The sequence below is a fragment of the Rhinolophus ferrumequinum genome, chromosome X (assembly GCF_004115265.2).
Source record: "Rhinolophus ferrumequinum isolate MPI-CBG mRhiFer1 chromosome X, mRhiFer1_v1.p, whole genome shotgun sequence".
NCBI classification, from domain to species: Eukaryota; Metazoa; Chordata; class Mammalia; order Chiroptera; family Rhinolophidae; genus Rhinolophus; species Rhinolophus ferrumequinum.
In genome coordinates this window covers 102,633,582-102,659,879 of record NC_046284.1, presented here as the reverse complement: position 1 = coordinate 102,659,879, position 26,298 = coordinate 102,633,582, and the positions used below count along the sequence as shown (strand labels likewise).

At 35.2% G+C, this 26,298-nt stretch overlaps 1 protein-coding gene across 1 annotated transcript in view; it reads left to right on the top strand.

Moving 5' to 3' along the window:
- The window catches only part of IL1RAPL1 (interleukin 1 receptor accessory protein like 1), a 1,293,699-nt gene extending 1,270,667 nt beyond the window's left edge, over window positions 1-23,032 (top strand). Inside the window, exons 9-11 of the mRNA XM_033119931.1 lie at window positions 6,903-7,046; window positions 20,836-21,006; window positions 21,450-23,032. Coding sequence (XP_032975822.1) covers window positions 6,903-7,046; window positions 20,836-21,006; window positions 21,450-22,168 — 1,034 coding nt within the window. The 3' untranslated portion in view covers window positions 22,169-23,032. The remainder of the gene's footprint in view (window positions 1-6,902; window positions 7,047-20,835; window positions 21,007-21,449) is intronic.
- The last annotated feature ends 3,266 nt before the right edge of the window (window positions 23,033-26,298 follow it).

The window sequence follows — 26,298 nt, the reverse complement described above, 5'->3', positions numbered from 1 at the left end:
CAACAACATGGATGGATCTTGAGATTATTATCCTAAGTGAAATAAGTCAGACAGAAAAAGTAGAGAACCATATGTCTTCACTCATATGTCGGACATAAAACTGAAAACAACAGAAGAACAAGACAAACAAGCAAAAACTCATAGACACAGACAACAGTTTAGTGGTTACCAGAGGAGAAGAGGGAATGGAAGGAGGTAGACAAGGATAAAAGGGGTCAAATATATGGTGATGGAAGGAGAACTGACTCTGGGTAGTGAACACATAATGTGATATACAGATGATGTATTATAGAACTGTACACTTGAAACCCATGTAGTTTTGATGATCATTGTCACCCCAATAAATTTTAATAAAATAAATAAATAAAGGAGTGAAGGACTTTGAATGCCAACACAAGAGGTTCAGATTTTCTTCCATGAGCATGTAAATCAGCTAACAATTACTGAAGAAATTCCAAGGTTAGGACATGTTTTTGGAAGATTAAACTGAAGGCTTTGTACAGCTTGCATTAGAATAGCTGTAAATAATAAAATTTCAAGCCAAAAGTAATCAACCCAAAATACACTCGAATGACAATAACACTTGCAACAATGTGATCTTACCATTGGACCTGTCTTTTCTGCTTTAACTTTTTATTTAAAAAAAAAAAAAAGACATGCAGACATTTCAGAAAACCTACAAAAATAGTACAATAAATTTCCACATATCCTCTCCAACTAGATTCACTAATTATTAAAATTTTGCCACATTTTCCTTATCTCTCTTTGTCTAGATAGGTAAATGAAAAAATAAAGATACACTCTGTATATTAACACACGACACATGTTGCTGAATCACATGAGAGTAAAGTGCAGACGTCATGACTAAATTCTTACAGTGTGAATCTCCTAAAAGCAAGGATATTACCTTATAAAGCCAAAGTATATTTGTCAAATTCAGGAAAATTTAAAATGTTAGAATGCTGTTATCTAATACATAGCCTAGCTTTATATTTCAAATATTGTCCCAATAATATCTGTTAAACCATGTTTCACATCCAGTATTACACACTGCGTTTACTTGTCAAGTCTTTTGTCTCTTTTAATCCGGGATGGTTCCTGAGCCTTTCTTTGTCTTTTGTGGTATCGACATTTTTGAAGAGTAAAAACCACATTTTATTTTTTGTAGTATGTCCCTCAGTTTGTGTTTCCCTGCTATTTCCTCCTTTTTTGGGTATTTACTGTTTCTGGCTAGAATACAACATAAATGATATTGTGCCATCACATTGGAAGGTACGTGATGTCAATTTGTCCCATTACTGGTGATGTTAATTTTGGTCACTTCCTTAAGATGGTGTTCACTTCCCCCTTAATTATTAATAAATACTCAGTGGGGAGGTACTTTAAGGTGATGTGAATATCTTACCACATCAGTCTTTCATTCAACAATTATAGCCATTGTTGATAATTCTTGCCTGGGTTAATTATTAGGATGGCAAAAGAATGGTGACTCCTAACTCTATCACCTTTTATATATTGACCAATTGGCATTCTGCTCTAAGGGAGAGCTTACCTTAATAATAATGTATTTATGGTTAATATAAATTCATGAATTCGTATTTTACTCAATTATTGTCATTTTAACCTGTCTTTTAATATATACCACTTACGAATATTCTCTACGTCATAGGAAACAAAATAAAATGTAACACCCTTCCTGTCTGGTTGGGAAGAGGAAAAGCATATTTCAAGGGTGGACTCTAGCAAGCTATAGAGAAGGATGCATTTTTTCCCTCTAGTCTTTAATTTTATTTTTCATTTTTAATAGTTTATTAACATGTAACAATTCAGTTTCCAGGGTTTGTAGGAGCTTACTCTAAGTAGGCCCTAATGGTGAGTCCTGACCATATTTGCATTCTTGATTGGCAGTAAGTTAAAGTTAATTTGGTACTTTGCTGAAATCTTCTCTCCAAAATGGCAAAGTATACTACTACTTTGACCGTAATAGTTTGCTCTAATGTTTGGTTTAGTTCACAGACCAAACTGCTGCATTCAGAGACCATTGCATTTTATTATTATTATTATTATTATTATTATTATTATTATTATTTGGTAGACCCTGCCTTGTTCCAAAAAGCACTTTGCAAGAGCAGAACTGCTCTCTTTACATACGAGTTTGTGCCTCCCCAAAACATTTTTCTTGCTATTATGTGAATAGCAATTCCGCTTCTTAATGTGTTACCAAAAAAAATTTAACTGCTTCTAAATTGCATTGATGTATTGTAGGATTGAGTTGAATATCTTTGTATGCTGAGCATAATTATCCTCCTGCCAGGAACAAATAAGTTATACTGCTCCAGAGAAATAAATATGCATATGAATTTATGTGGATGGATAAATCCTTATAAAGTTTAGCTCTTTATAACACAATGAGAGAAGAAGAAATGTACTTGGTGAAGCTAATGAATAAACTGGGATCATTATATTGTCTATCGTGCATTTCCCCCACAAAGTTGCATCTTACTGCATATAAATCAGAGCAGAACATTTCAAAGGACTTTATAAAATGAATGAGGCAATTTTAGGACGAACTATGTAAGAATAAGCCACCTAAAATTTTCAGTTATATTTTAAACAAGATTGTAAGAGAGAAAGACAGAGAGAGATACAAAATGAAAACTCCAAGTGAGGAGTTCAAAAATACATAGACACTTTGATTTAACTTTGTTAACATCTTTACCTCTTCAGAGATACCTAGCAGAAAAAGTTTGCACACCATAACACCAGATACAGGCCAATAAAATAAATAGGATCCCAAACTATACTAGGTAATTGCAGCAAGATTAGTGTACACCAAATGCATTTATTATTTGCAATGTAATCCAATATACTAAGAGATGGCATGCGCTTTATTTTAATTAGCTGTTTCTTTTTAAGGGCTGCTTGGTCCAACTGTCTTGATAAAAAAAAAAATTGTAGTCATTGCTCAAAATGCTTGTAGCAAATCTAGTTTCAAATTGAAGCAATTTATTCCCAAAGCAGTCTACTACTGCAGCAATAATCAATGTGTTTTCCCTTAGCCCTTACCGGAGCTTTCCAAGGACTATTGTTAATTGCCTGTAACTAAATGACTGCTGGTGCCCTTAAATGTAACTCTTTGGCACTTGTTCATTTGTTGTGTTTAACCAAATGCCAGCTTCCCTTAGGTTTTGCCTAGTGATTTTGCTTTACAATTCTCAATATTCAGTCTCAGTCCCTTAAAGGGGGCAAAGTCTATCATTGTAACAAAATAATGCAAAGGCTAAACAGATTTTAAAAGGTCTGCACTTTCTCTTTCCATCCTCTGATGTTGAATTGTGCTGAAATAGAATCTTTTTTATTTTTTAAATGCTGCCACTCCTGGCAACTGGAACTTGAGCTGCAAAGCAGATTCCATTTCACAGGGAAAATGACATTTCCTGGGGCAATACTGTTCACATTGTAATGTAAAGATAAAATACAGTAGTGGGCCCAAATCATTTCTTTTAACTGTAACAGAATTTGACCCCTAGTAATTTTGTTCTGACCCCGTGTATAAGCAATAATGGGTAGCACTCATATTAATGAATGTGTCCAGCTTGGAGCAAAAGAAATGTGGAAACTAAATCTAATACACCATTTTCTTTGGGAGAGTTTACACATGCTATATAAACCAATGTGAATAACTTAAATCAAATGGAAAATTTTTAACCTGCACATATTTATAAAATGAAGGCATATAAATTACTCTTACCTAAAATAATGTTGTAACTGAGCAGCAGGCAGTGCTGTGTGTACTGAAGGGAAAGATACATTCCTTTTCTGACCTCCAAGGACATTTTAAGAACACTATGTGATACTACAGAAGTATCTGGGGAAAATCTGAGACACTCTCAAGATCTCAGGATCAATTAGCTCCGTGTAAAAGCTATTTCTTTGGATCAGTTTTTGGTATTCCTATTATTAGTAAATGACTATCATATGACTCAGAAGACTCATTGCTTATCGTCCTTACTCTAGGTATATATAACTGTTCATATGTGTGTACCTTAAAGGAGGTATTCCTTTGACACAAGACAGCTTTGTCATCGCTAAGCTACATAACCCTGCTCTCTTTTTCTCATTACATTTCAGACAATACTATTGATGAGCCTGGTGAATAGTGTATTTGAGATAGTGTATAAAAATTTTTGAGTGTCTCATGACATCTAGAAATGGGAATAATTCACTTTTGGGCAATTACTTCTCTAAAAATACAAAAGATTTATTTTTATATAAGTTTTGTCTAAGTTCTCTACAGATCCAATTTCTTAAAGTTTTTAAAAAGTGTGTAGAGACCAGTATTATATATACTATCTGAAGAAAATGAGAAGTCTGCTGATTAGATTGGTAAGATTATGTTTCAGGCACAGGTTTTGATTGTTTTAAAAGCTATTTGACTTGATATGGGTGTGTAAGGTGTGCTAGGTGCCCAGGCCCAATGCCATGCCTCCAGAATCAAAGGGTGTCCTTGGGGGCACCACGGAAGAACCATCCCCTACCTGGGCAGTTATCTACAGCAGAGCAGCTGCCCTGACTTGGGTAAATACCTAAGAGTGTAATTGCTTCTGGCAGGGTAGCTTCAGATTTAACTTCATTAGAAACTGCCCAAAATTTTCTAATATAGTAGTTCCATTGGACACTTCCACTTCCACTTAGTGTTTGGGAGTGGCAGTTAAGCATTCTCCATTATTTTTCCATTTCTTTTCTCACACAAGACATTTTAGAGTGATAAAGTCCAAATGTTTAATGCATTAAATCAGAAAACAGAATGAATCTTAAAAGAAGCCACAGTCCAAATGCTTATCTCTCCCATCATATGCAGTGTAATTTAAACCAGATTTTACTGGTGTATAAATTAACCTATGGGCATAGGTTAGAGTTTTATGCAGGCCTCTATGTGTGGTGGAGTTTAACAGATATCCTGAGAGAATAAGACTCAATGCACCCCGCAGAATTATCTACCCACTTATTTTTTCTGTTCACATAATATTGGGGAAATAGTATACGGAAGAGCATTTTATATTTCATTCCTAGTACTTTTGTAGTGCTATTTTATGTAGTCCCTGAGAAGAGTCAGCAGATAAAGCTGATATTTAGAAATACAAAATATAAAAATTTCCTAGAGATCCTTTTCAGTATTTCACATTTCATATCATATTAATTTACTTAGACTCTAAAAGATTTAATAGCTCATTTTATTTTTCTTTCTTCAATTCATAAAGTCCAATCACTTTTTATATTTTCTTCTATGTCCCTTTTAATTTTAATACAAGCAGAAAAATGCACTGGATTATACAATAGTTATACATGTTTTGTTTTGTTTTTATTAAACTGTTGAATTAGAAATGAAGGACGAGATAATGAGAAGTATGGCTGAGTTTTTTTCTGCAATTATCACAAGAAAAGTGACATCACATGCAAGCATGCACAAAATGTCCTTGTGAGAAAATGTTGGCCACGCTTTTCACATTATTTATCACTGATACTGCACGGCACCCATTATGATTTCACCCCATTTCCAGGTCTCACGAATGATCTTGTAACCCAAGAGTAGTTGTCAATACAAAACCATATATCATTTTAAAGTTCTCAGTCTAAGCCTGCATTGACTGTGTTACAAAATTAGGTAACCCATTGGTGGAGTGTAAATTACAGAATCAAAAGTACCATTATTTTAGAGCCATTATTTCAGGAATATTTATCTTTAATGGTAATGAAGGAATCTAGTACTTTTCAAGGTACTTGTCAACTGCAGGGAACAATGGCTACCCATCAATCACAACATTTAGATTATTTTGATCAAGGACAACGTGCATACACAGGCAGTTAGTTAAAGTGAATTTCAAAATCTGTGCATTCTGACTTAATGTTTAAATACCAGTAGCCTTGAATTTGTTATAATGTCTGTGAGTTCTAAAGGAGAAAAAAGTGAATATTTTATCCCCCAAAATTGCCTGATAATTTTTTGATGTAATATAGGTATTTAATAGGAATAAGAGAACTTATATACAGTGAATGACAACAAAATCCCTTATTAGGATAAAATATAGTACCATGCCTAGTAAAAGGGGAAACAAAGGAAAAGAAAAAACTTTTAAGTATCTTAGTGAAAGGAAAATAATACCAATATATTCTGGTGTGACATCCACTAAGTGGCTTACTTCTTAAACCCAAGTAAGCATTCAGCCTCCAAGACTATGGTAGCCCACATTGGTCCCACTTTATTGAGAAAGATGTAAGAAAGGAGTACTCATTGCTCCCGGCAGAAGCCAGCAGACTGTATCGATTAGGTGGTCCACCCAATACTCTGTGCAACAGTTCACATTGCCCTTCAGGCGCTGTTCTGTTTGACCCCTCATATCCCCTTAGCCCCAACCCCCAGGTGACAGCTCAAGTGGGAAAGATAAAGTTTCATGTTGGCTGAATTCAGAAGCCATCCTGGCTTAAAAGTTTCATATCAACAGGGACCCATATTTCTTTCATCAACCCTATAAGCGTAACTTGCAGGATTCCTACAAGGGATATGTTTGTATATAAGAGTTACTGCACTCAGGCAAGCCCAAAAATATAGTTTCCAATCAGGTATTTATAGTTCTCAATCCAAATGCCATCTACCAACATAGGTTCATTTTTACCATAAGCAATGTAGCTTAGCAACAGTTACCACATACCACCTCTTGTGGCTACCAAAGACACAAAGCTAGAAAGTTATCAAAAGGTCAAATTTTCATGCCAAAAAGGAAGGGGTTGTGCTAATCCACTGCCCACATCTGGTTTCATCCACAAAACTGTGAAGTTGAGTTGAATTTATGATTTTGAATGTCGATATGGTGTAATTATCTCTTGTGATTTTTTCCCCCTAGAGCTGATGTACACAGTTGAACTTGCTGGAGGGCTTGGCGCGATCCTTTTGCTGCTTGTTTGTTTGGTGACCATCTACAAATGTTACAAAATAGAAATCATGCTCTTCTACAGGAATCATTTTGGCACTGAAGAGCTGGATGGAGGTAAGATGAGTTCTTCTTTTAATGTTCTTTCTGAATAGTCTTTTTTGTTTCCTGTTTTTGTTTTATTGAGGGGAAGGAAAAGTTGCCTGCATAACCATTGACGGCATCTCTTATAATCTTTCAACGTTCGGTTTGTAAATTCATCTTTTATATGGCACTGTATGGGTGATGCTTTGAAGTCAATTGGTATTTCCTTTGAAAATTGTAAACCAACACCTACCCTTTTGAGAGTCCTATTCCAAACAGCACTTGCGAATTACAAATGCTGATTGCAATGCTATCAGTGTATTCATTTTCTCTCACCTTGAAATCAGTAGTGACAGTCCAGCTTTACTTTTCTGTAGGTAAGGAGTGTCTCTTTTAATTGTGCTCCCTCGCCTAATAGTTTAAAGTGAATCTCAATGTTGTTTAAACTGATCAGTCATAATAAACTACTGAATATTTTAGAATTCATCCAGCAGTCTTTTCAATCCTGTTTATTTAGTTATATTTAGACAAGCTAATTTTTATTCCAAGTGTGGACCAACAGATAGGAAAGTGCACAACACATCGTTTTCATAATAATACATCTAATAATTTTACTGAAAATGGGCAAGTAAATATTGTTTTCATAGAAATAGTAATTATTATTTGCCTCTGGTCAGTCATGAATATGTGTACAATCTAAGACAAATTTGGGGTCTTCAAAATTGAGCTCCTTAAAGCACGCATTAGAGGACTTAAGTTTTTTCCTTTTTGCTCATTTGAAAGTGATTTATATATAAGATAAACTTGCAGTATAGGAAGCATATGCAAACCAATAAATAGTGCAGATGATAAAGGTTTCTTGATCGTATTTATAAACTTTTTTTTCATTGATTGTCAGTTTTGCACTAAATGGTACTGAGGAAAATGAAGCAATTGCCCATGTTACCATATTTCCAGGATCCTCTGGAATAAACCCACAGGTAGAACTATAGGTTGTCAAACTTGTGAAGAGGAGCTCTTTATTCAGCACCCCTAACACTCCTCTCTGTTTAACCTCCCCTTCCCATTAGGATGAAGTCTGCGCTGCAGCAAAACTGGGTTTTTGTTTTATTTTTAATTTTTAAGTGCTGATTTGCCCATTTGTTCTTTCTTCCTAACTTTCTTGCCTGTTTATAGAAGTTATTGAATTTTTTTTGCTACTGCTTCCAAGAGATATGAGAAAATTGTTAACGTCAAAGCTGTTGTGGAATGATGGGTACCAAGCAATGTGCTAAGCATTCTTAAAATCATTTTTGCTAAGCCTTAAAAAATTCTGAGGTCAATGTTATAATCTCCATTTTACTGATAAGGCAACTGAGGCTCCCAGAGGTTAGATAACACAAGTATTAGTGTATGTGGCCAAAATGGGATTTGAAAATTGGTCTATTTCCAAAGCCTTTATTTTATTGAATACAATGTCTGTATTATGTTTAAGCTTTTAAAAAGTGAGTATGCTCAGTATAATCTAAAGATCTGCTATTGTTTGCACGATTAGCATAGTAGAAGATACTTGAAAAAGCAGATTTCCTAAACTAGTCTCACTTTATTACCCCTACGTATTTTGAATATGCTTATTTTGTGTTTTGAATAACATGCATGATTTTAAACTATCAATTTCCAGTGCAGTTTTTATTTGTCATGTTCTGAATGGTAGAAGATTCTGGATGGTTTAGATGCCTCTGAACCGTAGTCACATCCCCTTAGGTCCTTCTACATATGCTGTTATGGTTGAAAAATTATTCTCTGTTACAGTGGTGGAGAATTTCTCTGACATCATCAAGTCCCCATTCTTTCTACCATGTTTCCCTAAAAATAAGACCTAGCTGGACCATCAGCTCTAATGCATCTTTTGGAGCAAAAATTAATATAAGACCCAGTTTTATATATTTTATATTATATTATATTATATTATATTATATTATATTATATTATATTATATTATATTATTATGTTATGTTATATAAGACCCAGTCTTATATTATAGTAAAATAAGACCGGGTCTTATATTAATTTTTGCTCCAAAAGATACATTAGAGCTGATGGCCTGGCTAGGTCTTATTTTCGGGGAAACACAGTAGTTTTCCATCAATTGCTTTCATCTTCCAAAGAAGAGATAACTGTTAAGAAGAAACCCCAGGCTTTTCATATTCTTGACTTAGCTTTTAAAAATGTAATTTGAAAGTCAAAGCTGAGCAATGTCTTTTTTATCTTGACCGCCTAATTACCTCCCCCTGAAAGGGGAATACTACATCAAATACTCTTGGAAGTAAGCAAAGGCAGAGTGTGAAGAACAGGGAAAGAAAGTTCAGCTAATAATTGTAAGTAGTGTCTTGCCATGGTGATATCATAACAGATTAATTGACCAGTTATTGATTATTTATCAAGTAACAACTGCTGTGTTGACTACTTTATTAATACACAAAGAATCACACAACCAGAAAGACAGAATTTAAACCAAGTTCTAAATGACTCCAAATCTCCACAATTTCAGCTATTGTATCAGACTGGGAGAGGGAGAATATTTGGCATCAGGGACACATCAGCCAGTTCCTTTTAAGTCATTACAATAGGCATTACCTGACTATATCACTTCTATATCAGAAGGATTCTATTTTTTCAAGTTAGGACGTATTGCTGCTTTGCTCTCTTGGTTTGCTCACATCACTCCTTGTTCCCCTCTACATAACTGTCCCCTCTACATAACTTACATTTTACTGTCACCCCTGGACTCAGGCCTTAGCACTTTTTTTCTAATTCTGCAGCACGCACTTTTCTGGATCACATTTACAACCTTATCTTCAATTGCTTTTATGCACAAATAACTCCTAAAACTAAATGTCCTCTCCCAGTTCTCTTGTTTTAGTATCATTTTTTTTCCCTAGTAACCTATTGGTTATTTCCGCCATGATAGGTCCTAAATCCAGCTTTTAAATCACCCCCACACTTATTTCTTCTCATCCTTCATTTTACATCTCAAATTTTTGTTTCATCCTCTACCTCATATGCTTCACTTTCTCCTCATCTGCCAATTCCACTTAGTCATCGTGGCCAATCAATTGTACCTCTTGAAAAGTCTTCCCTCATTCTTCATTGCAACTGCCTTGTCTAAACCTCCTACACAACTCTTTGGCCTCCATTCTCTATCCCTCCATTTTATCTTCCACACTCAGTCAAACTTCTCTTTCTAAGTACAAATTTACTGTGATTCTTGGATGGTCGGGGGGAAGTATGCCTCTATGTTGCCTGCCAGAGCAGAATGCTTCCTTAGCTGAGAAAGCAATTGCTGTCACAGGGTGACCCAACTTACATTTGCAACCTCGCCACCCCCATCAATTTGACTAAGCAGAGACCCATTTAGACTGATGTGCTGGTCTTTGGACAAACACAGCTGTTGAGAACTGACCCAAGACAAGGCAGTCATGAATGATTCTCAGGTCCTTTTGTATAAATGAGGTAACTATAATGGTTAGGGGTAGGAGAAGTTTAGCTACTCCCCTACCACCTTGATTCTGTAATATAATGAAAGAGAATTTGGACAAGTTATGCTGCATATACATTTATTAACAAATAAGCATATAACTGATCCTATAAACTTGAAGATGTTGTAACTTTCTGCCGTGTGTGTGTGTGTGTGTGTGTGTGTGTGTTCCCAAAAAAACTTACAAGAAAGTTTCCTCTGAGGCAAATGTGATGATATTCCAGTGACAGGATTAGGCTAACCATTTAATGATATCTAAGCATATTCTTTATCAGGACACAGGACATGAATCCCCCCCCCATACCTTTCTTTAGTTCTTATAGCTGGATTAATAATAACATTGACATAAGACTAGACTAACAGGTCAAAAAATAATTTAATACATGTGCATGTCAGAATCATAATATGATGCTCAGATAATAAATTGAGGCTCAAAGAAATGACCGAACCAGGCACCTCTTATACTTTTTAGACACAGAATAAATTTGTGAGTAATTGACACGGCAAAGAGAAAAGTTAGTGCTCATTCGAAAGGAATCCAAGTTTGGGTATTCATTCATGAGGAATGTGAACAAAGTAATAAATTAGAAAAGAAGCAACAAGATTTGTTTATACAGATTCCTAGGCTCTGAGTGAATTAACTCTAACAATAAGGGGTATCTTCCAGGTGCACGGGAGAACACCTTTCACATAGGAGATTTATCTCCTGCTTTTAGGGGGACAGAGAGGTCAGAGTGTTCTTCTTGCACTGGCAGTTTCTTAAGTAACTTTAATTCAAAATAATCAACATGTTATTGTAGGATAGCTTGGAGCAGCCTGCCCTGGACCCTGACAGAATCAAGCCTGGAAGAGTTTCTCTAAGGGGGCAGGCCCGTGGCCCCATTAGATACTTGTAGACGTGGGATGTGTCTCTCAATGATGTTACATAATCCATATGTCTTGAATAGCAGTAATTTCACCATGGAGGGCCCATTTCCACGATTCATTATACTTAGTAAAAAGCCATTAATTTTAGCAATGAACCTTGATTTCTAACATCTATCATACTAATTAATGAAGCATCTACTTTTGATCAGAAATAAAGACAATTGAAGTGCTTGTGGTGGCTTCCTCTATAGTGTTGCCTTATTCTAATTGAATGCTAGCTGACCATCCTGATAAAGACAACCTACGTCTCTACAGCAAAACTTATACTAACATAGTATCCCATGAGTTTTGCTGGAATAATGACAAAGAAAATATAGTTGTCATAACAACATCAGACTCCTTGCTCCTCCCTGGGTCCTCCTGGGTCTTCCCTTCCATTTTGTTTAAAAGCTTGTATAAATGTAGTCCTTTCTTCCTTCCTTCCTGTTTCTTCTCCCTTCTCTCTTTCTGTCTCTGTCTTTCTCTCTCTCATACACAGTTCATATTTCCACCCTAACTTATAATGATTTTCCAAGGTCTAGTTACTTTCTCCTCCGTCTTTACTAACATGGCACTATAGACACATTATTATGATGGCCCTTTTCACTTTGAGTTAGTGAGCACTTAGTAGTGAATGCTTACTATGTGTAGAGTATTGTGAATACAAAATTCTGTATCTCATTTATTTGTTTCTGTGAAAGGAAGGCTCAAAGACTAAGTCATAAAGAAAAGAATTAGTACTTTCAAAATGTTGCAAAGATATCTAGATTTTAAAACTGGCTCTCCAAATAAAACATATAACAGATATTTAGAGAAAAACAAGGTTGTGAACTTACAGGTAGTCTATTAGTAAGAAAAAATAGCAAAGAGCAGCTCTCATACGTGATGATCATATTGGCAGATGTCAGAAAGGTCCTGCATAGGTTTTCAGTGGGGAGTAACTTTTAAGAACAGTCTAAAGGCTTCATTTTGGGGGGAGGATCTAGTGCTAGGCAAGGGGCTCTACTTTATGTTTCTATTTTTTTTCTCAGAGTACAAATTGTTTTGGTTTTGTTTTTATTGTTGTTTATATCCCTCTGACTATAGGGTAGGAAGGGTGTGCTAACTAATAATGATGGCAGAGAAAGCTTATAAGAACACCATAATTGCTAATATGATTCCTATTTTCAAGATGAAGAAAGAGATCTGTAGTTCTGCTTTGGGAGTTACCACAGGTATTAGGCAAAATGAGTTAGAGCAATCTTTTATAATCTCCACCCCCCAACCCTTGGAAAATAGGAACGGGTGTTCCATTTCAGACATATGAAACAAATTGGTATCTGTGCAATTTTAGGTCACAGAATTTATTTTGCTTTTTTCTTCTATTACAAGATTACTATTAATTGTTTCAGGAATTGTCCTCCTGTCCATCAGTGAAACACAGTACTTCTATAAATCATTTAGAAATCCTATAGGGTTTTATTTCTGTTCTTGTTGTTTGTTTGTTTGTTTTGGTTGTGGTGATTAGATAATTTGCATACATGTGAACAATCTAGAATGTGTTTTTGAGTTGCAGGAGAGAACAGTAGTTGTTTTGGGTATACAACTTGTCCAGTTGTAAGCCGTTAAGTGGTAGGAATCAAGCTTTCTCATCCCAAATTCTGTGCTCTCTGTATACCACTCTGCTAACTCTTACCTTCTTAAGACTTCCAACTTCTGTGCTGCCCACTAATGTCTTAAGAATGTAAGACAAGGATATGAGTATCTACTGAACACCTCCTTTGGGCCAAGCATTTTGCTATATAATGGGAACTCATTTAACCCTAGACATCTTTAGGAAGGTGCTATTTTATAGATCAGGAAAAATAGTCTCAAATGAGTAAAAAAAAATAGTGACAGTCAAGATTTAAGCTCAGCTGCTATTTTTTTTTCCATTATATTGCACCATATATATTTAAATTAGTGCCTCATTTCAGTGTTTGAGACCCTCTGGATTTATATAGTCCAGGAAAGTAGCAAATAACAAAACATGTAAACTAGAACAATGTTGTAAAAATTTCATAGTCTAAAACTCAGGCTGCTTTATTTTAGAATGCAATTGCCAGACATTGCCTTTGAAGAATTGAAATGAAAAGTGAAAAATATTAAAACAATGACATTCAATAATCATAAAATCAAAATATTATGATCATATAGTTAGTGTTTGTTTATTCAATGATATATCATCTCCTTCTGCAGTTTTTTATTGAAAACTTATATCTTGAAAATGTGAGAAGGCATATGAAGGCAAATCAGAGAAAAAACAAACAAATGTGACTTAATTTTTAAAAAACTCTTATTTCTCTCACTTATTTAAATTGCATGAATGCTAATTTTAATGAGACATGTTTCTGTGCTAATCTGCCACATGCAAACCTAGAAAATTGCATTCTAGGATGAAATATACAATTCATTGGTAAGCCCTCCTTCAGTCTCATTTTGGTAACCCATTTGCTGAATGATGGCCTCTGTCACAAGTCATTTTCATGTATGTGACTTATAAATATTTGGGAATAAAAAAAACGGCCAGCTACCAATAACATCTGACAACTATTCAATAGGTGTTTAAAGGTTAAAATCTCCCAAAGACCTGAGTGTCAAACTCAGGCCATTTATATTCAGTGAAACGCTTTCCTAGCCCAGATCCAATATAGCTACCACCTTCATCTTGAGAAAGAGTCTTAAATCTACATTTTCTTAAAAGCTTTGTTGTTCTAAAAAAATCCACGGATCCTTCGGCTTCTCAGTCCTCCTAAAGAGCATTGACTAATGTCCTCTCATATGTCACAGAGAAAAATATTTATTTATCATGTTTCAAAACCACTTTTTCATTCCTGATACACAGTTCCATATTTTGCATCATCAAGATTTCTTATTAATATTTTAAATTCATGTTTTTATTTCTTAACTCTCCAAAGTCCAAAGTTCTTTTCTCCTTTAAATACATTTTCTATATAAAAAAATAGAGTAGTTAATTCAGACAATTGAAGGAAAAAATTTTACTGGACCAGTTGTTTGAGTTCAAGTAGCAAAGCAACTGGTTGGTTGATTGGTACAACTTACCTTCAATTGCATACAAAATCTCTACACTTTTAATTTCTTCTCCCCACATTTTATGCTATTGTTGTCATACTTTGCATCCTTTTATATTGTGTATTCACTAATAAATTATTGTAACTGCAGGTATTTTTAATATTATTTTTGAATGTTTACACTAGAGATAAAAGTGATTTACACAACATCACATAGGATATTCTAAATTTCACTATAGGTTTACCTTTACCATTGAGTTTTACATTTTTATAAGTTTTCATGTTGTTACTTAGTGTCCTTTAATTTTAATTTGAACTTCCTTTAGCATTTCCTATAAGGCCAGTTTAGTGGTGATGAACTCCCTTAGCTTTTGTTTGTCCAGGAATGTCTTTATCTCACCCTCATTTCTGAAGAACACTTTTACTGAGTATAGTATTCTTGGCTGACATATTTTTCTTTTACCACTTTGAATATTTTATCCCATTCCCTCTTGGTCTGCAAGGTTTTTACAGAGAAACCCACTGATAGCCTTATGGGGGTTCCCTGGTATGTGGTGAGTCATTTTTCTCTTGCTGCTTTCAAAATTCTCTCTTTGTCTTTGAGTTTTAGCATTTTTGTTATAAAATAACAGAGTATTTTATACTCTATTATATATATTATACTCTATTATATACTCTATTTATACTCTATTTTATACTCAGAGTAATCTTCTTTGCTTTGATCTTGCTTTGGGTCCTTAAAGCTTCCTATATGTGGATGTCCATCTCTCTCCTAAGATTTGGAGATTTTCAGGTGTTATTTCTTTAAATAATCTCTCTGCAAACACTCTCTCTCTTCTTTTCCTGAAACTCCCATGATGTGAATCTTAGTTTTCTTGATGGTGTCCACAATTCACATAGGCTTTCTTCATTCTTTTTCATTCTTTTTTTGTTTTTTATTCCTCTGTCTAATTACAAATGCTCTGTCTTCAAGTTCCCTGTTTCTTCTGCATGGCCGAGATTGTTTTTGAAGCTGTCTATTGAATTTTTTTAGTTCTGTCATTGTGTTTTTCAGCTCCAGTATTTCTGTTTGGTTCTTTCTTATTTTATTTCTTTATTAAACTTCTCATTTTGGTCATACATTGTTATCCTGGTTTTGTTAAATTATTTATCTGTTTTTTTTATTTCATTGGGTTTCTTTAAAAATGATTATTTTGAATTCTTTGTCAGGCAAGTTGTAGGTTTCCAATTCTTTGGAGTTCGTTGCTAGAGCTTTATTAGTTTCCTTTGGTGGTGTAATATTTGCCCAATTCTTCTTTATCCATGTTCCGTTGCATTAGTGTCTGTGCATTTGAAGGAGCAAACACCTTCTCTAATCTTTACAGACTGATTTTAACAGGTAAACTCTTTCTCCTCTCTGTTCCCCAAACCAATGGGATTGCCTCTAGAATTCCAGTCATGCTGTGTTGGAGCCAGTTTTGAGGCTGTTGCTCAGTCTGTAATAAGATCCATGGTTAGAAGGCTGTTACCAGGGATTCAAGCAGGCAAAGATCCTGTCTGGTCCCTGGGTAGATGGGACTGATTCTAGTATCTTGTTCAGTAGGCTAGCACTTGGACAAGTATCCACTTCAGGGTCCACAGTTTGGTCCTTAGTCAGTGGGCTGATTATCTGGTATGTGGATGGGTATGGCTCCTATCAGGTCCCTAGAAAGGTTCCTCTCTGTTCCCTGCATGGGTCCCTGAGTGAGCAGGACTGGCTCTGGAACATGGCTGAGAGAACACATCCAAGGAATGTCTTATTTGGCCATCTTGCTGGCATCACTCCTGTTTTTCATTTTTTGTGGGACGTGGCAGTCAGAATCTCTTGAAAGTCATGGAAAGAGTAAATCAATGACTATATTTGAGTTTAGGAAAATTATTATAATATGAAGAGTGTGGACACCAGCTATTTTCCATCTCTTCCATGAACAGAATTATAATTGAGGTTTTAAATTACATAAGACAAAATTTAGAGAATAAAGTTAAGGATAACAAATATACTCTGGCACTACCCTGTTATGATTATTTTTAAGCTGTTTATGAAGTTAAGTTGACTTTAAAAGATCACAGACCTACCCTTTAAAAGGCTTAACATGATTTTGTTTTTTTTCCTATAGTTATAAAAATGGCAATTTTTCAAAGTTTCTCCAGTCACATGAAGCTCATACACATTAAGATTAGTGAATATATGTTTTTATAGATATTTTTAAAAATCTAAGAGATGTTACCCAAGATTCCTATTCAGCTGGTAATTGGGAAAAAAGCAGACACCTTAGAATTCATATGATTTTGAGTCAGAAAACATTGCTGAATTTAGTATGATATCTAGTACGGTATTTCCAGTCTGGTAACTTTCAAATCAGGAGTTTGCTTCTGGTGGTAAATAAATGCCTAGCCCATTATTGCTCTGACATAGACTCTGGGGAAAGAGAGGAATTAGATAACAAGTGTCTCATTGATTTGAGGATGCTGATACAGATGCTCGCAAGGCATTTTTTAGCCTCATTTACTACCAGGATAATCTGCATGTGAGCAATTTTTTTTTAATCTGAGAGATATTAGCTTAAATGCTATAAATTCATCCAGATGACATAAAGAGATAGAAAACTTACTGAGGCCACAGCACAAATTCCTGAGGTTCATTTAAGCTTAACATGGTTACCATATATATATATATATATATATATATATATATATATATATATATATATATTACTCGAGGCAAGAATCTATCCCCTTTTTGATAAAAGTGTGGATTTTCAGCTATTTTATTTAGAGCACATGCCCTATAAGTATAAGGACCAATTATCATGGAGCTGAAGCTACAGTTTAGGATTTCTGGTGCTCTGGTCAATTGCCTGGCTGCTGACTGCAGTTCCTTGATGTCTTTGAGACCTCTAGATGCCTATACCCTGTTCTAGAGCAGAGTTACTCAAAGTGTGGTCCCTAGACCAGCAGCAGCATCCCCGAAGAGCTTGCTATAAATGCAAATTCTCAGGGCCTTTTTCAGCCCTGCAGAATGAAAAACTCTAGAGGTGGGTCCCAGGAGTCTATATTTTAACAAGCCCTCTAAATTGTTGTCATTTATGCTCAAGTCTAAAAACCGCTTTTCCAGAGAAGTTTAGAGGGACTCTAAGGCCTTCCTTTGAGTCACAGTGAGAAACTACAGTTCAAGCCTATTCTAAAGGAGCCTTGCTAAACTCTGACCCCACATTTTCTAGTAATTCCTTGCAGAGTCCATCCAGGCAGTATGGCGTGTGTACCACCAAAGCTTTCTTTCCTATGAAATGGCTCAGATCTTAAGAAAATCTCTACACTAGCTGTAAGATATAAGTCAGTTGACACCCAAATGAAAAGCCATTCATTAATTTAATCAACAGATATGTCTGAGCATCTACTAAGACCTAGTCACATATCTGAGTCAAGGCTCTTTTAGTCAAAGAAGGAAGATAAGATGTGAGCACAATAATATAATACGTGGGAAAAGAGATCACCTCCAACTCAGAAAGATCAGACCCAAATTCAAAAGAAACAAACTGCATATTTAGCTGCTGGTTTGTGGGGGTTTTCTTGATTATGGATGGCCATAAATATTTTTCAAAATACTATAAGTATAATCAGTGGTGAGGTTTGGAAAGATAAATTCTGTGACTTTATTTGGAATGGGCCAGAAGGAGAAGGAAACAGAGAAGGCAGACCCACTAAAATATAATTACGTATAACAACTGAGAAATAAGTACAACCTATTTCCTAAGGATGGAAATAGAATCCAAAGGATTTTTACCAATGAATGGCTATGAGATTGTTGGTAATGAAAAAGGGATAAGTGGAACATGCATATGAAGTTTGGAGACTAAAGAAGTAGGATTGTTATGTTAATAAAGTTAAAGTGAAATAAAAGGTGAAGAACAGAGCTTGAAATGAAAAGCATGTTATTTTGTGAGCATGTTGAATGTAAGTGCATGCTGAACATTCTAATTAAGGAGTCCAAGTTATACGTAGAAGTAGAAGACTGTTGTTAGTTCATGAGAAAATAAAAACAGGATTGGACATCCAAATTAGGGAGACATCTACACAGAAGTGATTGTTGATGTTATGGGAAGAAAGGAGACTTTTAAAGGGAAGTGGGCTGAGAGAACATGAAGCGAGCTATGGAAAACATCTTGAGAAATGACAGCATTTATGAGTTGGAAGAGACATCCATGGAAGAGGCAAAGGAACCAGAAACAGAATGTCTGTAAGCGAAAGTGATATCCAGCTAGAACTTACCAATATTGTTTACATTCTTCTGAATAATTAGTACTCTGTTCTTATTGGTGTTCATATTGATCTGACTTTCAAATATTTTTAAGCCTAGGGAAGATGAAGAGAAAAGAATGAGGATCTAGTCAATACACATACCAGATTTGGGCAAACTTCAACAGTTTATAGAACTTTGTGTCATACAGGAAGAGAACAACTTCCAAGAAAGAAAATAGTCCATGCATGAAATCACTCTACAATCTACAGGCTGGCTTAAGGAGCCTTCCCTTTGGCCCGTGACCCTTATACTACTCTTAACAACACATGACTTGTGTACATCTTCTGCTAGACTGGAAGCTACTGACCAATATTATAAAGGAAGTTTTAGATCTTGTAGGAATGGCATGTAAATATCCAATGAATGGACATTTCAATTAAATAATAACTGGTATAACATAATAACTTAATTATGTGCTATTTTCTGTGATTTCTTACTCAACTAAGTTTTTACACCAAGAAAATGGTACCACTATATGTGTATAGATATGTGATAGCAAATATAATTATTATTTTTGGTGAAAATTGAATTTTTTAATAATATATACAGATATATCTTGGCTGAAGAATAAAGAAAATATCAAAATATGACACATTTGGGATGATTATTATTTCCCAAAACTTTTTTTTTTTTTTTTACCTGAAAGATGCTTTTTTTTCCCTAAACTTTCCATAGCTAAAGGTTTCCTTCCAGGGATCCAATAGTGGAGTTGTTAGCTTCTTATATACCTGTGTTAACTTTAGGTCTAGTAAACGGTTTTATGAGTTTACCCTAACCAGTTATAATCATAGAATGACTTCTAGATAGCTCAAGATTACCAGACTACTAAAATGAACACATTCATATGGATCTCTGGAAGTGAGCTTTAGTGTCCCAGAAGTCAAAAGGAGTGTCTGAAAGCCACCCAGAGCAACAGTCAAGGATGTTCCTCTATCTTTGATGTTTTATACCCCACAGGTTTTTGATTGTCTATGCTAAATACAAAGTTAATTTTGTTCTGAAGTTTAGGAGTGTTTCAATTCAACTTGATGTAATAATAGAGTAATACACTGACAATCATAAGGGAAGCACAAAAGAGAGCTAAGGATTTTATATGGGCAGACTCAGCATAATGACACTATTTAGAGCTGAGGGGAATTATGAATACTGATATCACATTCTGAAAAGAAAATTGATGAATGAGAGACTATACAAACGATGAATGACTTCTTGTTCTTAGAAACAACAAATGAGAAATTTGGGATGCATATGTCAAAAAAATTAAGATAACGGTGACCATGATAGTGGTCCTCAAATATTTTAAAAGTTTTCCTTTAAAGAGGGGGGGAAGAATGAGGAACGAAACAGATTTTAGAACTAAGTTTCATTCATTTATATTGTAATTTTCAATTATTATGGTCAAACTGATTAACATGATGAAAAATAATTTGGCAGTATTTTACGTGTAAGATACATGAAGGTCAGTAAAGTAATACGTTTTTCTATAAAAATTCAGTGTAATATCCTCAGTCCCAAAATCCAAGATCCGACTCCCAGTAAAAAATTAATTATTCCAAGTTTGATTTTATTTTCTTCCCAACAGAAAATCAGTACAGTTCACACATTCTAAAAACCATTCTTCCGTGGTCAAGGCAGGTGCAGTTTTCTCTTTTTTTTTCTTTCAACAGGGTGAAAGACTAAAGGCAGGATTAGTTGAATGTATAATTATTTAGAGTAAGCACATGTATCCAAATATACAGCTTTTATAAGCAATCAAAAATGCTGGAAGTGAACATTTTATTGCTCTTTTCATTGATTTTTCTCCTACTGCCTTTACAACAAACAAAATGAAAATTTGACCACTTTTACCTCCAAATTAGTGCCAGAATATTTGACATTATTGACTTCTTACTGAAAACTAATGAAGGCTTCTTTCTTTGGTCTCCCGGAAGTGGGACCTTTGGAGATGTTTATGTCAAGAGGTGAATATTTTCATGTCCTATTGTTTTCTTTGTAAAGTAGTGACTTCAACTTTGTAATGTTTTTTGACAGACAATAAAGATTATGATGCATACTTATCATACACCAAAGTGGATCCTGACCAGTGGAATCAAGAGACTGGGGAAGAAGAACGCTTTGCTCTTGAAATCCTACCTGATATGCTTGAAAAGCACTATGGATATAAGTTGTTTATACCAGATAGAGATTTAATCCCTACTGGAAGTAAGTTAATATTTCAGTCGAGAATGTGCATATTCTTGTGTCTATCTGTGTAGTCATCATTTTTTAGACAAAAGTTTAACTTTTGATTCTTCACTTCAAAAATTGTATCTGTCAGTTTCTCAAGAAAGGAATGTCATTATGTGTTCATGTGAACCTTAATTGCTGATACCTCTGAGAAGCTACTTCCATTGTTTTGTAAAGCATCTCATTTTATGAACCTTGGCATTTAAAGAAACCAAATGAGAGATTTGTACCTGGAAAAAAATATTTCTAACATTAAAAGAAGCAAAGCCCACACTCTATTCAGAGTGATCATTGGCTATTTTCATCTTCTCAAGATGTTACCCAACAAACACTAATGTATGAAAGATAATCTGCCAGGGCTTTCTGGACCACATGTTCAATTTTTTTTTCATTCTGATAAATCCTTTTCTCTTTTGTAGCGTACATTGAAGATGTAGCAAGGTGTGTAGATCAAAGCAAGCGGCTGATTATTGTCATGACCCCAAATTATGTAGTCAGAAGGGGCTGGAGCATCTTTGAGCTGGAGACCAGACTTCGAAACATGCTTGTGACTGGAGAAATTAAAGTGATACTAATTGAATGCAGTGAACTACGCGGAATTATGAACTACCAGGAGGTGGAGGCCCTGAAGCACACCATCAAGCTCCTGACAGTTATTAAATGGCATGGACCAAAATGCAACAAGTTGAACTCTAAGTTCTGGAAACGTTTACAATATGAAATGCCTTTTAAGAGGATAGAACCCATTACACATGAGCAGGCTTTAGATGTTAGTGAGCAGGGGCCTTTCGGGGAGCTGCAGACTGTCTCGGCCATTTCCATGGCTGCGGCCACCTCCACAGCTCTAGCCACTGCCCATCCAGATCTCCGTTCCACCTTTCACAACACGTACCATTCACAAATGCGTCAGAAACACTACTACCGAAGCTATGAGTATGACGTACCTCCTACCGGCACCCTGCCTCTCACCTCCATAGGAAATCAGCATACCTACTGTAACATCCCTATGACACTCATCAATGGGCAGCGGCCACAGACAAAATCTAGCAGGGAGCAGAATCCAGATGAGGCCCACACAAACAGTGCCATCCTGCCGCTGTTGCCAAGGGAGACCAGTATATCCAGTGTGATTTGGTGACAGAAAAGCAAGGGACACCCTGTCCCGGGAGCTTGAGTAGAGTCTGCAGTCCAGTGCCTGGAACTAAATCCTCGACTGCTGCTGTTAAAAACATGCATCACAATCTCTAGAACACGAGGAAAAACAGGGTCTTGTACATATGTTTTTTGCAATTTCTTTGTAGCATCAGTGTTCCTGTTTTACCATGTCTCTTATCCATTACATTTTTTGGACTTTGTTTTATATGTCATTAGAATTTGTAAATTTACATTTTTTTAAAGAAGAGACTTATGTATAGATAGAAAACCCTTTTTTGCTTCATTAGTTTAGTTTTAGAATGGGTTTTATTTCCTTTTCTTGATTTTGTTTTGCTTTCAACATTTCCTTGGGGTGCTTGGACCAATCTAGCCAATGGGACAAGGAGCATCGGATCCTCTCTTGGGTTCTGCCTAGGATCAGCAGGGCCATGTGGGCCTTCAGAGAGCAGTGCAACGAATGCCAGCATTGCCATTTGGGGGGGAGGGGAAAGATGAGAACACTTGTTCATAGGAGGGCCCTGCAAATCAGAGCCCTGAAACTCTTCCTTGTCCCGCCTCATTCCCCACCTCTACCCTTCTAATGGGGGCATGATGTGTAAACTCTGAGGGGGGGTGAGGAGGGGTCTAACTGTCTTAACATTTAATTCACTGCTCGTCAGAATACACTCCAGACCCAAAAGTGTGCTAGTCACTTGACAGTGACTACTACAGAATGCTAAGAAGAGAAGATCGAGGGTATGAAAATGGGGGAGAGAGTATTGTTTCCGTTTTTTAAATGAGTTCATGTACCCTTATATAAATATATATAAATATATATATATATATATAAACATACAACAAAACAAAAGAAACAAAAAAAAAACACAAAAAACACAAAAAAAAAAAACACTAAAAAAATCAAGTCCTATATTTGATCACTTCCTGGAAAGGCATGAATGTGTTTGTGGCTGTTTTTGTTTAATATTCTACTTCCTCTTTTCTCTATATATTTTTTCTGCAAATGAGATTATGTGCAAATGCCAGGCAAGTTAACTCAAAAGGGTGAATCAACACAAGTCAAAATGAAATTTATGTTGAAGGCTTCCAAACCAAAGGGAAGAACAGGATTTGTCATCAAATATGTTTTGTCACCTGGTATTATACAAAGTGTTATTTTCTAGAGTCAGAACCAATCTGTGAAACTTATTATGGGGTCTCCTTGTATTTAAATGTTAATTCACTATATTTAATTTTCAATGCTACATTCAGAATCAAGTGTTTGTTTTCAGTTTGTGAATGTAAACAACACTTATTAATATCAAAGTGTTTAAGAACTCAGGAGGTCAAACCTACAGCAATCAGTATTTTCAAAATAAACATTATTTACGCAAAATAGTTTTTAAATTAGGTGAGAAAGTGTTTGAAATAATTAATTTTGCTGTATAAAGAATTAGTTTTATTTTAACTGTATAATTCTATCTTTCAGAAACAGAAAGCTGATGTTCCCAGGAAATTCATCCCTACCATATAGCTTTATGTTTGAAATCAGTGACATAATCAACTAATACATATTCATGTTGAAGATGATGCAAAATCAGTTGTAAAGGAACTTGCAGAGGGCAAAATTGTTAAAGGGAAATATTACCCAAGTAGCTTTTAGTTTACAAAAATCAATGTGATAGAAACGCTGGTTAATAGAACTTACACATTACTTCAGTGATTCTTATAGGAACTTCCATTCCAGTCATGTCTGTGGGCTCGTGTAGTGACTATTGTATGTTTGGTTTATTCCTACCACCATAATAGAAAACAATTCTATAATTTTGGTCACAATACCAAGGTAAGAGTTGGCCCCCAAAAAGTGTAAACTTCAATAGAGTTCATTGGGGAGGGAAAAGTGAATTGCAAATGTACGAGAGATGAATATAAGAATTTTGTAACAATGCAAAGGTCTCAGTATTTGTGTGACAATGTAAAGGAGCCGTGGGATGTGCATTGATTTTTATTTGCTTAAAAAAAATGTTTATTTCCCTGACAACTCGCCTGGGTCCTTCTCTACAATCTGTTCTTTATTCCCGTGCTCCCCTTGGACCTGTGACACTTTTTCACAAACCAGAACTGAAGCTGCAAGGACACATAAACTTTAAGGTCAGCTTTGCATGTTGGGTTATTTTCAGAATCCAAGAAGGCCATTGTTTACTTTGTACTATGGACATCTGTCAGGGACTGGTGGCAGTGATCCTCATTGGACCGGATTCCAGACTCCCCCAGTGTTTAGAAAATTGTAAACATAGCAATGGCCTGATTTACTTCATTTTTCGATATTTTTTTATTTTTTTAAGTGCACGATGGAAGTGTGGAATAAATGTAGAGGAAATTATTAGACCACCATCATATTTTAGGCATCTATAAGTGTTAATTTAGCTGTCTTGGGAGTACATTTTTTGTTCTATTTTTCGTGTAGATTTAAGCACTTTGAATAGCATGAGGCAGGGATTGATGGGAAATATTTAATACTATCACAATTTAAGAAACTTTTTTTTCCTCTAATGCTTTGTCATATTTTTTTAAAAAATGAAATAAATAGAGAGGAAGCTACCTATGGCTTGAGAAACATTCCTCCCAAGTATTCCTCTATCAGCTCCATGTGTGAACAATGAAGGAAACTGTCACGTGATCACGTGCTCTATGTTTAACAAAAGTTATGTTAGAACTCGCAATAAAAAGGAAAAAAATGTATTTTCCCTAGTGCTTAGGTTTCATCCTTCTCTTTTTCTGGTAGGGGCTATGGGGGATAATAATATTCTAGCTGTAAAAAACACAGCTGAAAGTGTGAATATGTTAGCCAAGCTGAGGGAGAGAATGGGCTTCTGGACTTGGACGTATGTGATGTTTGGTATTGCCTGTTTTTCATCCATCACTGCTCAGGCTCCAAGTGACACATTATGGATTCAAGAGTTCATCTGGTTCTCTAATGTAACTTCTACTTGCTGCCTATGAGCGTCCTACCCTTTAAACTGGTGCTCAAATCTTTGATAATTTAATGTGTAATCCATCCCTTAGGTCTCCTATGGGCAGAGAAGAAATTTGTATCTCGTGCAGCCAGCTGATTTAAATTTAGATCAATTCTATGAAATAAATCCAAGACACAATGAGTTAAGAGACCTGAACCTACTATATTTCTATATCTGAACACTTGATTGTTCAGTCAACCATTTCGTGTTTATTACTTTATAATAAATGTATTAGAACCCTATCAACTTAATCTTAAATATCTGGATACTGGTTTCTTCCTTATTTCTCTATTATTTAGTATTTCATAACAAGAGAAAATGTTAACTGACAGCCAACCCCTAAATGCTAAGTAAGTTTTATTTATCCTAGAATAGTTGTTAACTTTGACAGACACCATTTATGTAAGTTAAGATCACCATTTCTAGGAAAACATTAATTCATACATTGGTAAATTATTTTCTGATTTTGGAATGATATCCTACTTCTCCTGTTTCCAAGAAGAATGTTTTATATTGTGCTTAATTTCTTTATTTTTTAAATTTACTTTAAGTTTAGATCTTTAGTCCCAAAAGAAAGCTTATTGAAATTCAAAAGAGGCTATTGGTCTTGTACTAATGAAATGACTGAATGGAAGAACTAAGAGAATACACAGACATGGAAGAGGAAACTCCTTTACTGTCTCTAATCTGAACTTGCTTGGTCATTATTCCCATTATTGTCATAGTTGATTAAGAGAGGTGAAATATTATTAAATGGGTTAGAAATCCTACCTACAGACACATATTACCTATTACTGAAGATTTCTCTTAACAATATATACAGTTATTACAAAGAGATGATGACGCAACTGAGTTCCTTAAAAGGAGAAGCTTGTCAAAGGAAGCAGAGCTATTCCTTGCCTTACCACGAACCCTTTCCATTTTATTTTTCTGAGCAAAGAAAGTACCCAACAGTCAAATTTTGATTATCCTTAACAATAGACCTTAACCTTGGGTTCAGGGACCCCTGGAGTCTATAAAAAGGATTAAAGGAAATAATAAGTCCTTGAAATTCTAGACAAAATTTTGGATGTGTGCAAAATTATGTTTTCCTGAATATGAGTCTCTAAGACATCCATCA